At 42.0% G+C, this 13,779-nt stretch overlaps 1 protein-coding gene across 1 annotated transcript in view; it reads left to right on the forward strand.

The window, feature by feature from the left end:
• The window catches only part of BMP6 (bone morphogenetic protein 6), an 87,100-nt gene that overhangs the window by 67,244 nt on the left and 6,077 nt on the right, over positions 1-13,779 (forward strand). Inside the window, exons 3-4 of the mRNA XM_035124694.3 lie at positions 10,672-10,820; positions 12,543-12,740. Of these exons, the coding sequence (XP_034980585.3) occupies positions 10,672-10,820; positions 12,543-12,740 (347 nt within the window). The remainder of the gene's footprint in view (positions 1-10,671; positions 10,821-12,542; positions 12,741-13,779) is intronic.

Raw genomic sequence — 13,779 nt, forward strand, 5'->3', positions numbered from 1 at the left:
TGCTGGGTAATTCAAGAGGATATTTTGCTCTGTAAATGTAAGGTTGTTCCGTACAGTTCTGTTGATGGTTTCAGTTACCTTCTGCCAAAAATCTTTCAAAATAGGACAGTGAAAAAACATATGTTTTAGAGAAGCATTATCCCTGTTGCATCTCCAACATCTCCATACCTTAGACAGCCCCTTTTTAAAACAAACGTAATGGGGTCCAGCAAGGGACGCGGGTGGCGCTGTGGGTTAAACCACTGAGCCTAGAGCAGGCATCCCCAAACTTTGGCCCTCCAGATGTTTTGGACTACAATTCCCATCATCCCTGACCACTGGTCCTCTTAGCTAGGGATCATGGGAGTTGTAGGCCAAAACATCTGGAGGGCCGCAGTTTGGGGATGCCTGGCCTAGAGCTTGCCGATCAGAAGGTTGGGCAGTTCGAATCCCCGCGACGGGGTGAGCTCCCATTGCTCGGTCCCAGCTCTTGCCAACCTAACGGTTCGAAAGCATGTCAAAGTGCAAGTAGATAAATAGGTACCGCTCTGGCAGGAAGGTAAACGGCGTTTCCATGTGCTGCTCTGGTTCGCCAGAAGCGGCTTAGTCATGGTGGCCACATGACCCGGAAGCTGTACGCCGGCTCCCTTGGCCAATAAAGCAAGATGAGCGCTGCAACCCCAGAGTCAGTCATGACTGGACCTAATGGTCAGGGGTCCCTTTACCTTTTTAATGGGGTCCAGTATATTCTAAATATTATTTTTTGTTGTATGAGATTGTAGTGTTTAATATGTTCCATCCCAATAGGTTGGACCTGGTCAAATAAAGGTAATTAAAAGCACCACCCTAAAATTCCAAACTCCTCCTGGCTAAGAATCCAAAGCCCATCATTCACTCAAAGTCAGCCCAGATAAGGAGGTTTTAGGGGGCTTCTGAAATAGGCTCCAGCTGGGATTTCAGCTGGGAGTCCCTGGAGGGAAGCTGTTCCATAGCTGATACCTATGATTTGTATTTCAATAGCAATGATTGGATATGAACAACATTAACACAACTGCATCAAGAAAGTTGCTCAGGTAGCTGCTCTACGGTGCCTAAAATAAAGACTGAGCAAGCCAGGTATTTGGAAACCAAAGTTTTATGTACTTTTAACTAAATTAGAACTGCCATTATAAGAATCTATGTAGCATTCTTGGACAATTGCATTGTTTTAGATTATACCATGAATATGCTTATGTACGGTGGTACTGATAAAGTGAACAAAGGAGATTTTGTAAGTAAAAGGGGTGAACAGCATGGACATATGAAGGAGGACTTGCAGATGAGGAGTTTGAAGATTTGTCAAGCAATGTGTGTCGAGTTGTGAGGAAGCAAGTCTGCTTGCATATAGAGGAAGGAGTACAGAGTCCATGTGTATGTGTTTGTTGTGTAATATCTAATTATAGGTATAGAAAGGGTATGGTGGAGGGGGGGAATACCCTTGTGTTTTTATGGGTTCCCTATACAGTATACAAAAAAACCCTCCAATTCATGAAAAGCTTTCAGTCACACTTTGCAACAGAATGGTGTGCGTCTGATGTCTTCTGATTACTGGATAATTTGACACTTGCTTCTATGGACTCTTCCATTTTGGCTAGCTAAAAAGGCATGAAAGCCCATCTGCAAGTTGTGCCAAATGGAGTCGTCTGTGTGTAGATATTCCAAGCATCGTTGCAACCCTTTTTAATATACAAGCAATTCCTGGTTTAGGAGCTTCTGAATGGCACACGGCCACACACACATGCACAGCGCTGAACTTGGAAACAGCCCCAAAATGTCACGAAAAGGGGCTGGTCTGGGCTTACACGTGCTCTGTGGACGCTCATGGGGGTCAGAACCCCTGTGCAAAACAAAGATTGCCCTGTATATATGTATACGGTATTAAACACCTTCTGGCCCAACTCTGAGATTATTTCATGAAAATTCCACAAACTGCAAGCTCTGTGAAACTGTCAGGCTTTAAAATAAGCATTGTGACCAAATGCATAAAGTCAGGTTGGTTTGATCTCAAATGTGTGCTCTGTATTGGTCTCACCATGGGTGCATTTCAGATCTCATACAAACACTCCAGCAATCACCAGGGAAGAAGCCTTGGCTCTTCTGAAGCCAGTGGGAGGCTTGCCATTCACTTCAGTGGTGCCAGAATCACACCTTAGGGACTTGTTCTTGGGCCATGCAGTAGTAGCAACCGTATCCAGGAAAGCCCAAAGTATGAAGCCATACACGATCTCATAAGCATGGGTTTTTAAAAAATAAAAAATAAAAATTCACTGTAGCTTCTTTGAATAATTTGGACCCAAATTTGCTTGGAACAATTCTGTCCCCTTATTATCTCTTTATCATCCTCCCTGCCCCCGTCTGGTAATTTAAAATGAGAACTTCTGCACAAGTTGTAGCTAACATGTTTTTCTTAATTTTTTGCTTCTTTTGTGTTGATGATTCATTTGGAATATATTGCTTTCCTATTGGGAACAGTCTTTTAAGGCTCAAGAGTGGAGAGAAGGACAAAATTACTTAAAAGAAAAGAAAAAAAAGAACCCAAGCCAGCAACGATTTCTAAGACACCGAGTTCCAGAAAATGTTCCCTATAAGCCAAAAGTGAGCAGCTGCCTCTTACTTAAACTACAGGCTTCTCATTCTTTTCTTTGAGACTAATGATGTGAGCAAATATGTTGTGTTCCTTAACATTTGATGAGATGGTTTTCAATAGCTATGAATCTATAGAGTCCATGAAGTTGAACCAAAGGCAGATTGCTCTGTTGTCCGCTTAGAAGTAGGATGAGCCCTTTTGAGTTGGGGTTGTTTGTTTAGTTTGAGGGCAAAGTGTCAGGCCTCACAATAGTTTTAAAAATTAGAGGCTGTGAGGGTGAATTGAACCTAAAACCATGCAATAGTTTGGGGGGACTTCGGTAGTAGAATCCTGGACTTTACTAATTCAGACCACAGATCTTCCCACATAAACAATGACCTGCATGTAGCAAAGCAGTACATCAGAGAACATGAGAACAGAGAAGGATGCCCACTTTCCTAATGTGTCTAGTTTGTGACACACAAAGGAAAATTTAAGTTGGGGAACATTAAAAAAAAGACCTCTTTTGCAAAACCCTTCTCTGCCATGTTGCAGAGATGGCCAGGAGTCAGGCACCCCTGAATTGTATTTACTTATTTATCACATTGGTACTTGATACTTAGTTTATTTTATGAGGTATCATAAAAAGATTAAATTTTGCATATAGATTGGGGCTTGTCACGCAAAACCGTGACTTGTAATGGTTTTGCAGAGATAGAATTGCCTCTCCTTCTGCTGTGAGCACTAGATAGTTACCTCCTCCTACCTGGCCAATTCCACCCTGGCAACACCTCCCCCGGCCGGATTGGACGGCTGGCTGTGTGGGCGGAGACCACAGGTATCCAGCCCGGGAAGGTGGTGCCAGCATCCGAACTGCTGGGGGCTGCCTGAGGCTCCCAGGGTGCTACGCGCGACTGCACAAAATGCACACCCCTTTTATATGGGGAATGGTCATTGCAGAGATAGAATTGCCTAATGGGGAAGTGGCAAATAGATAAGATCATCTAATCCAGCGTTTTCCAAACTTGGGTCTCCAGCTGTTTTTGGACTACAACTCCCATCATCCCTAGCTAGCAGGACCAGTGGTCAGGGATGATGGGAATTGTAGTCCAAAAACAGATGGAGTTGGGCAAACGCTGATCTAACCCTTTACCTTAACTGGAGCTGCTGTGTTGTTTTAATTACTTGAATATAACTTTTGAATGGATCGTCATTTAAATGCATGCTCAAAGTATTTCTTAAACTAGCAAGGTGTCTTAGGGGAACATTATTGTATTGCTACCATTTAAGTCAACACAAAAGTAGAAATGGTACTTGTGGAATTGTTACGGTATTATAAAAGTCATTCAGCCAAATGTGATTTAGGAGGGTTTTAAAAGTCTTAATGAATAGTCAGAATGAAGCTTCCTTTTCTATCTTTTAGGGCTCTTAAAAATAATAATAATACAAGGGGAAAGTTGTGGTAGTGGTTTTAAATCACATCATCATTGCAGACCACATTTTATCATTACGAAAACCGCTGGCGTTGTTAACAAGACATAATGGAAAGATTAATGATATTCTTGTAAGGTAGGTCAGGTTTCTGGCCAACCTTAGCATCCCTTGGAGAAAATTACACAGCTTTTCTTCAATTGTTTGTGAAGGCAATAACCCTAGTAAAAGAAAATGATGGTAACATTTGACCTTATTTCAAGAGGAACCATCTAAGTTGAAACCACAACATTCTCTTACCTCTTTCCCCATGAGTTATTTCTTCCCTGATTTAATGACAGTTCTTAAATCAGGGCACAGGAATTTGTTGGCATAATATAGTTTAAAAAAAATTTCTTTCTTGCTTGAAGACTGTTGAAAATGCACCAGTGTAAACGCAGATAATGGCTTATCAAACACCTGCCAAGCTCATATTGGACGTTTTTCCATGATACATCAAGTTGTGAGTAGTTTGGAGGATGTGTAAGACTGTATCAAATTACAATTATCATTTGTTGTTGTCATTATTATTTTTATAACATATAAGAGAAAATAGTTTAAAAATAATTAAACTGTAATATAATTACTTCTTGGTGGTAATGTGGTCCCTGTGGAATGCCCTCCCATCAGATGTCAATGAGATAAAGAACTACACAATTTTTAGAACACATCTGAAGACAGTCCTGTATCGGGATGTTTTTAATGTTTGATGTTTTATTATGTTTTTATATTCTGCTGGAAGCTTCTCAGAGTGATTGGGGAAACCCAGCTAGATAGGTGAGGTGGTGGTAATAGTAACAACAACAACAATAACAACAACAACATTTATTATTATTATTATTATTATTATTATTATTATTATTATTATTATTATTATGAAAACAATCTAGTAAAGAAGAGCACAGCACTATTAAAGGCCAACTTTCAGCTTCTTGTGCCTAAACCATGTCAGCACCACATCAAAAATATGTTTGAATTTGGCAACAATTAAAGGTAAAATTGCTAGGAAACACATCTGTGACAGCCCATTGAACTGAGGGGGAGTTATGCAACAGTATACATCCACAAGGGTATAAGGTCAATGCAGACCTTGAAGCATCAGTCGTAAAAGCGTCCAAAGGATAGGCTGCCATGTTTTCTGAAGCATCTGCAACTACCGTAGTAATCCTGCCATTAGGTAATGTAAATTGTTTCACATAGAAAATACAGGAATCTGGAGATGTAGAAGGAAGTTTGGTAGAATGACATGGGGGGGGGGAAGCAAAAGAGGTTGCACCTCTGGCTCTTATCAATTAGAGAGGCACTGATCCAAATTAGGCAGACAGTCCACACACTCCAAGGGAAAGAGCAATCAACGCCCGGAGCCTCAAAACTGGCCTGTGGTTGGGCTGAAATCCTGAAAACAGTAACACAGATCACCTGTGTGAATGGCTCATCTAGGGAATCCAGTCACCAGCTGTTCAAGATCTCATTTACCCTGCAACTCCTTGCCTTAAAGGACATGAGATCCACCTGTAAGCTGTAGACCACTATAGGAATGTGAGGCTACAGACAAAGGTATGGTCCCTTGCAAGCCACTGAGGGTTGAAACCTGGAACAGTTATCAGGATCTGCAGCAAAGTATAAGGGAAGCATGTTGGCCTTTGGTTTCTGCTCAGCTTGGAAGTGACCATAGCCTGGCAGATCCCAGGTCTGCCTTGACAGACAGCCAAAATGGGGCACCATCTCTCTCTCTCTTTCTCCAAAGTCATACCTGGTTCGTTATCAAATGCAAAGGTTTGTAGTAGATTTTCCAGACACGATTGTCAAGAAGCTAGTATCCCTGTGACTAGAAGATAAAGAAGTGTTGAGTTTGTGGTAAAGACGGCAGCTGAATGTTAGACCTCTCTGGGAACGAGGTAATTCATTTGGAAGGAGGCCTTTAAAGTGAGAGGAAAGTAAATGGAATTTATTTTTAGAAAGCGTTTGTTTACATAATATAGAAAGAAACTTTGAAATTTTCTTTAGCCCATTGACGTGTCAGGTCAGAAGTACAGGACTAAAGCTTTGTGGCTGATCAAATATATAAAGCCCTGGGGCTTGATTATTTTTTCCAAAGGTAAATATCCTGTTAACTCACCCCTCCTCACCCCTCACCCCCCCAAAAAAATCCTCCTACACTGTCCAAACAACTAGTCTATTAAAAACCACAAGTCTGTGGCATGAGATGATGATCAAAGGGAGATACTCCATCTCAATGGGTCGTGTTTGTCTTGCTCCTTTTTGCGCGGGAACTGTTTATTAAAGGCGGCCTGGTGCTTGTGTATAGGTTATTGCAGATGTAAGAATAGGAGAAAGGGGTGGAACTCTACTGTTGATATTCCTTTACTCTAGTGCACCACATTGTAATTATAATTATATTTATTATACTTAATACTGATTAAGAGTATTAAATTCCCCCGCACCATCCCAACAGGAAATTGAGCCAAATGAGTGCCCAAGTTTCTAATCCAAAATAGGGTTGCAATATGTCCAGGATTTCCCAGATATATCCGGAATACCGCAGTCGGCAGCAGTGTCCGGGCTGAAATCGGTAAAACGTACAGGAAAATCCAGATGCATGGTAGCCCATAGCCGCTGGAGTTAGCTGGTCAAAGATTTCGTCCAACGCAGGAAGGGTATACCAATATATATGGCTTGCCTTTAAATGCAGAGTTGTAGCCTGTGCCCACAAACACTCTCATAACTTAAGTTTTAAAAAAATATCCTTCCTGTGGTGACCACTGTGCTCAGTCTAGACTGCTATGTCAACGTGTTGTTGAAGAATAGTAAACAAACGAAAAAAGAAGTTGTTCAGCATGAAGAGCGTTTTAGTGAGTTTGGGATAATTAATGGCTCAGTAAATGGCTGCTGATGTGTAATAGTCCTGTTAAGAACCTGAGTAATGCTGACCTTTGAAGACAGGCCAAAACCTGTGGTCCTTAGAACCATAATTAAAATAAGAGGACCCTGTCTGAAATTGAATGGCTTGAAGAAAGTGTTCTTTTTGTTCTCACTGCATTTTAAGGGATATTTCTGCCTGGTTGAAAAAATATATAACTGAAGGGCTGGATAGAGAGTGTAGGAAAGTAGGCAATGTTGGAAAAAAGGTATATATGAAATATAGCTTTTTATAGCTCTGATGTTTTGCTGTGGCAGTGCTCCATGGTGTGATGTGTGCTCAGGGAAGAGAGGGAAAATTATTTTAACCTGGCTGCCTCAGTAATATAGAAGCAAAACCAGTAGCAACTTCATCAATTACGTAAATTTCTATAATATAATCGGTGCTGAGGTAAATGATTGGAATGAATTAAAATCTTCCAGCTTCTTGCCCAAAGAAAGAAGTTTTAGTTGTATAGTAAAAGAAATGTTTAGATTTCATGGGAAAATACATATCATATTCAGTTGCAAAAGTGCTTGTCCTGTAAATGCTCTAAATAGGTGACAGGATGTATCGGTTTAAGAATAGTAGCTCAGAGGTGATATTTATAAAATAGCAAATGGACATTCTTCCTAGAAAAGCTGAAGCTAATTTTTCCGTTCTCAAGAGCCTTGTGGGATAGAAATTCCAGAAATAAGTGATTTCTTCTCAGCAACAGAGTCCATATTGCTTAGGTAGTCCTGGTCACTGCTTTATTTTTTCCTAGCTCATGTGTTTGATGACCTTATTTATTCTTGAAGGGCTTTACTGAAGAGTAAAAACTGTGTGTGTGTTGTGTGTACATACACAAATACATTCGTACATATGTATGTAGGCGGGCAATGCCCAAGAAGCTATTCTCCCATATTCTCTTTGATTAATACCGTAATAATAATAATAATAATAATAATAATAATAATAATAATATGCCCAGGCTAGGACTGAAGAGATTTGGTTCACAAACCAGAGTCAACCCTGGAGCTCAGCAGATGACATTGGGCTAGTCGCACACTCTTATCCCTACAACAACCCTGTAAAGTACTTACAGGTAGGTAGCCGTGTTGGTCTGACGTAGTCGAAACAAAATAAAAAAATTCCTTCCAGCAGCACCTTAAAGACCAACTAAGTTTTTATTTTGGTATGAGCTTTCCTGTGCATGCACACTTCTTCAGATACACTGAAGCAGAAGTCCCCAAGCACTTATGTAGGGAAAGGGTGGGGGGGTATCACTAAGAAGGGTGGTGGAAATGGGTGATTGACTGACTGATAGCTGTTGACGACTGTGAACGACTGCAAATGGTCTTGCATGAAAAAACAAGGGTTGGGATGGCTGAAGATCGCTTTATCATGTATAATGAGATAAGAATCCTATGTCTCTGTTCAAACCAGGTCCCTCCATGGTTTTGAGCTTGGTGATAAGTTGCAATTCAGCAACTTCTCTTTCCAGTCTATTTCTGAAATTCTTTTGTAGTAAGACTAGTAGTAATTCTTTTGTAAAGTAGGTTAGGCTAAGATTGCGTGGGAAGGGGATGTGAACCCGTATATGCTGTGAACAGCTCCTGGCAAGCGAAATCTGAATTGTGTTTCTTTGTGAATGGAGATAGCTCAGTCCATTGAGCATCAGACTCTTAAATCTCATGGTTGTGGATTTGAGTCCCGTGTTGGGCCAAGGACTCCTGCGTTGCAGGGGGTTGTGCTAGATAACCCTTGGGGTCCCTTCCAACTCTGGTTTGCCGTCTAAACATTGTCACATCAACACAATATGTTTAAATTAGATGGCTTCCCCCAAAGAATCCTGGGAACTGTAGTTTAAGGGTGCTGGAGATTGAAGCTCTTGTGAGGTGTAAAATTACAGTTTCCAGGTGTTGGGGTTTTTTTTAGGAGGAACCAAGACAAGGTTCTATGAGTGGATGGATCTTTCTTAGCAAGAGGACAATTCTTCTGTATTGCAGGTGATGAAGAAAGGTTAGGCCAGGTCATCATGAGGAGTGGAAATCGGGCATGAAAAACACAGCATGCTGCCAGCTGTTTCAGAAAAGAGCTTGCATAGTTTTTAGAGTATGTGTGGTCCAGTTTCTCCTCTAGTTTGTCTTCTACTGCAAGCAAACAGGTGTGGGTCTCGGGGGTGGGGGTGGGGTGTGTGTTTCTGCTTGGGGGCCAGCTTGCAAAATGTGTATATTTACACCTGAATTGGGAAGGAGTCGGTGTACTTAAGAAAGTTTACCGCGAGTCCCTCAGGGACCTGTTTGCTTTTTTGGACATCAGTTTGGAAACTGTGTGTATCTGCACCTGACTTGAAAAGGCTGAGCTTTCAGTCGTTTTGTAAATACATAGCAGCTGCTCTTGTGGCTTAAGTGGTGGAGTTTCGAACTTAAGGTCTAAATATTCAGAGCTGCTGAAAGGTGGTTGAAAGTGCAGAACGGACTTTGCTGTGTGAAGATTTCTATGAGTCATCTCCATTGGTGATTTAAATGTTAATTTAATCCATCTGGCTTTTAGTGGTAAGCCAGTGAACAGGGAATAACACATTTTGTGTGAATTAATGTTTGAAAACCGTAAATATTAGTGGGAAAGGTTGTGGCATTCCTGTACGTATAGGATTTCCCAATGCCATCATGTATGTCCACTGAATTTGGGCTAACGGACTCAAACAGCAGATTTATCTTCAGGCTATTGAAACGTTGCTCCCGATAAGCTATATGCTTGTGTGAATGGACATAGAAACGATGACTTTGGGTAAAAAAAGAGTTTTTATCAAGCTCTATCTTCCCATGAGGAAAAAATGTTCTCTCCAATTCAGAGACTCCCTTATCGTTTCTTTGTATAAACATTTCGTCATTTTGCAGAGTGGCTCTTAAACTAGGGTCATTGTCTTCGTTGTAGGGCTCAACTTCACATTTCTTAAACAAAACACACACATGCATACGTAACAAAAGTGTGATTGCTCCTTGATCTGGCGAGGAGAACTTGCTTGTGTGTGAGAGTGCAAGCGTAACCCTTTCTCCATGTGCCATTTCTATGCTTTGTAAAAATTTTTTTAAAAAACCATAACTTCCTCAGTTCCAAATTTATGTTTCCCTCTGCAAACACACACCTCAGACTCCACAAGAGCAAGCAATAGGCTGGAATATGCAAGTGCTGTTCAGTTCTCAGTGGCTCCCACTGAGTTTTGTATGGTGGTGTATTGGTAGAGGAGCACAGGAAAGCACAGCTCTGTAGTGTTTAGTTTGGAGATAAGAGATCCTTTTAACTGTCCCATGCCTGGCATCTGATTACATCAGGTGGTTGGCCAGGTGCGTGTGGTTCCTCCAAACAGCCTTGTGGGACAACTTAAGAAGGCTGGCAGGCCCAATTAGGCCCATGGCCTGGAGGTTCCCCACTGGTGGTGTAGAGGAAGTCAGAGAATGAGGAAACGGATTAAGAAGAGACTGGATACTTCTTTCCTTTGATGGGTGGCATATTAATAATAATATGATGATGATTGTGCAGGGAACAGTTGAATGCATGTAAAATCAGGATTTCATGCTGTGTGTAAATTTCTAGTGACAGCTGAGAAGTGTTTCGAACATTGCCTCCTCTTAGCGAAGAAGCCGTGAAAGCAAATGGGAAATTTGGACCAGAATAATGGTGAAATGCTCTCTCTGTTTCTCCCTCCCTCCTGTTTCTTCTTCTTCTTCAGAGATTCAGATCTGTTTTTGCTGGACACCAGAGCAGTATGGGCCTCCGAAGAAGGCTGGCTGGAGTTTGACATCACTGCCACCAGCAACATGTGGGTGATAAACCCTCATCATAACTTGGGACTCCAGATGAGCGTGGTGACCAGGGACGGTAGGTAACAGGCCAACATACTTTAAACATCTGGCCAATGTCCTAGTCATTAATTGGAAGCTCTGTTTATAGTGTTCAGCTGTGATGTGATGATCTGGCTAATGTAGCCAAGCACACAGCTGTGATGTGATGGCCGGGCTCTGGATCCAACTGCACATATTGGAAAGCTGCTCGCTCTAGGCTGCATGCCCTATGTCCGTGGCTGTGAAATTTTGGGAATGCCTGACTTCTGGATGCGGGGGGTTGGGGAGTTGGGCAAGGTGCTTAATGCAAGGTTTTTCTTAAATATAAATAATACCCACAGGTCTCTGTGTGGGGCTGTGGAAGTGTCTTCTGGGAGAGTGATGTGAGCTCCTCAATTTCGACTCAATTTTTGTGTATCTTTCAACTGGACCAAGGGGCCTTCTGTTTACTTGTCTGCTGATGAAATGCCACAGTGCATAACATTTCCTCAGTGTTTCAACCTCTTTTCCTGATCCAGATACGGAGAGGAACTTGTGCTAAGTTTTTGGGAGTTCTCCTCTCATGCTTCCCTTTTGCAACATGCCACAGATAATTTGGGGCCATTGGAGCCCCAGAGATTGACAGAATATATTTCACCTTCTGGCGGAATTCAATAGAGCATATGAAGCTGCAAGGGTGCCAACTTGAATCAAATATTGGGGGCGGGTGGGGGGGCGGGTAAGCCCTGTGAAGTATAGGTGGGTTCCCATGAGGCAAGACACAGCGATAACAGCAAGAACTTTTATTGAACTACATAACTGGGAAACAGGGGCAAAGCAACTGCTTATATACATTCCTGAAAGCATGGGCCGCTCCCACTCCCGCCGTGATTGGCTGTCTAAACTTCCAAGCTGCGAATCAAGACTCAAGAGTTCAAGGGCCAATGGCAGAGGCCCTAATCCTGAAATGTTCTGTGATTGGACACCATATATCGAATCAGAACACAGCTCAGAATCCTTAGTTCAGACTCAAGCTCAGGCAAACAGAGACCACTGAATACATAACACCTTGCCCCACATAATCAAAAGACACAGCACACACACCATTTGAATGACATTGCCCATTAATTCAGGGTGGGTGGGTGGCTCAAATGTTTTACGGGGGGGGGGGCGTGCAAAGGGACCTCAGCCCCTAGGATTTGGCTCCTATGCAAACCTGCCTTGTATGTGGCATCTAGTCTGGCTCATGATTGCTTTCTGAAGCCCGGTAATTGGAGAGTGGAGAAAGATCATTGCTCATCCCCATTGCTAAAGCAATTAGAACGGATGGTTCAAAATAATAAACCCTCCAGAATAAACGCTACGAGAACGAGATAAGAAGAGCTGTGAGATAAAATAATTTTTGTTGAATTTGATTAATTTGCCGTTTTTGCACAGGTCCCAGAGTTGTCATTATTTTTTATATGGAGTACACATAACCCCGACCTATTCCTAAATATTGTCCACTCATTTCCTCCTAAATTTGCTAATTAGCAGAGTGAAGTACCTCTTACAGCACTTGTGTATACTTGTGGCCTTTGGAGCCTTAAAGAAGCTTGTGAAATTTCACTGAAAATTAGAGTATCCTATGATATCAGCTATAGAGGAGGAGGAGAGAGGGGAAAACTAAAGAGGGGGGTTCAGAAGAACATTAGTTGTAGGAAAGCAGCTGTGTTGCTCAAAAGAGCTATTCAGAAACACTGTGCTCTTTATATGACACACCTTTTTTTTTAATTTATAGGTCTCGGTATAAACCCTAGAGAAGCAGGACTAATAGGTCGGGATGGCCCTTATGACAAACAGCCTTTCATGGTGGCTTTTTTCAAAGTGAGTGAGGTTCACGTTCGAACGGCTAGGTCAGCCTCCAACAGGCGGAGGGAACAGAGTCGAAACCGCTCTACCCAGCCTCAAGATGTTTCCAGGGTATCCAGTATCACAGGTAACCTCTTTGAATTGCATCCTGGATTATGTGAAAATGAAAAGGGAAGAAAAATACTATTTTTAGCTATCGTTTCTCAAGCACTTTACATTTAGAAGCTGCTTCGAATTCATCTCACATCGTTTGAGTGTTTCATTTCTTCTTTTTTCTTTCTTTCTCATTGTCACAAAAGTAAGTTTAGATGACCTTCCAAGGGAGGATCTGTTCCCTGGATAGCAGGAACAAGTTTGTGTAGAGTGGGACATCACTAAAAATCATGTTGGCTTATCCACAGCAAAGTTGGAGGAGTAGCCCTACCATTAGGCAGGGTGAGGTAGCTGACCAAACTTATCCTGCAGCCTTGTGAAGCTTGTGAAAAACTGAAAAATAATAGTAATGATTGTTTAAGACTATTCCACTTGACAAGTAAGTAATAAGTCATGTATACAAGTCCAGGCCAAAAGTGGCAAACTAAGCATTTGTCCGGGGTGCAAACCTGCTTCCCAATTGTCTTGGGAACAGAGAATGAGCTGTTGTCTGAACTGTTCAGAGGAGATACCCAGGGACAGCCTAGGAGTGCCTTGGTTTAAACCAGGCATCCCCAAACTGCGGCCCTCCAGATGTTTAGGCCTACAACTCCCATGATCCCTAACTAACAGGACCAGTGGTCAGGGAAGATGGGAATTGTGGTCCAAAACATCTGGAGGGCCGAAGTTTGGGGATGCCTGGTTTAAACTGTCAGAGGAGCTTCCTTTAGCTGAGGTCACAGCAGTTGAGCTTCAGCTCACTTGTAACGGGGAGGAAATAAAGAAATGGCAGGGCAGGCAGTAAAAACAACAAAGAAATTTAACACCCTACTCAGTTTTTTTTTAATTGTGTTATTGTTAACACTACTCAGTGGATCATTGAGAGTGGGCACAGAATTTTAATTTGTCTAAGGCAACAACAACCACAACAAAAAAAAGCCCTGTGCCACTCCTACACACACAACAGTGAATTGTTATGCTTTAAGACAGTTAAGTTTCCTTTGCTGCAACAGCTTATTTAAGTGCTGGCCTTG

The sequence above is a fragment of the Zootoca vivipara genome, chromosome 8 (assembly GCF_965207765.1).
Source record: "Zootoca vivipara chromosome 8, rZooViv2.hap1.1, whole genome shotgun sequence".
Classification (NCBI taxonomy): domain Eukaryota; kingdom Metazoa; phylum Chordata; class Lepidosauria; order Squamata; family Lacertidae; genus Zootoca; species Zootoca vivipara.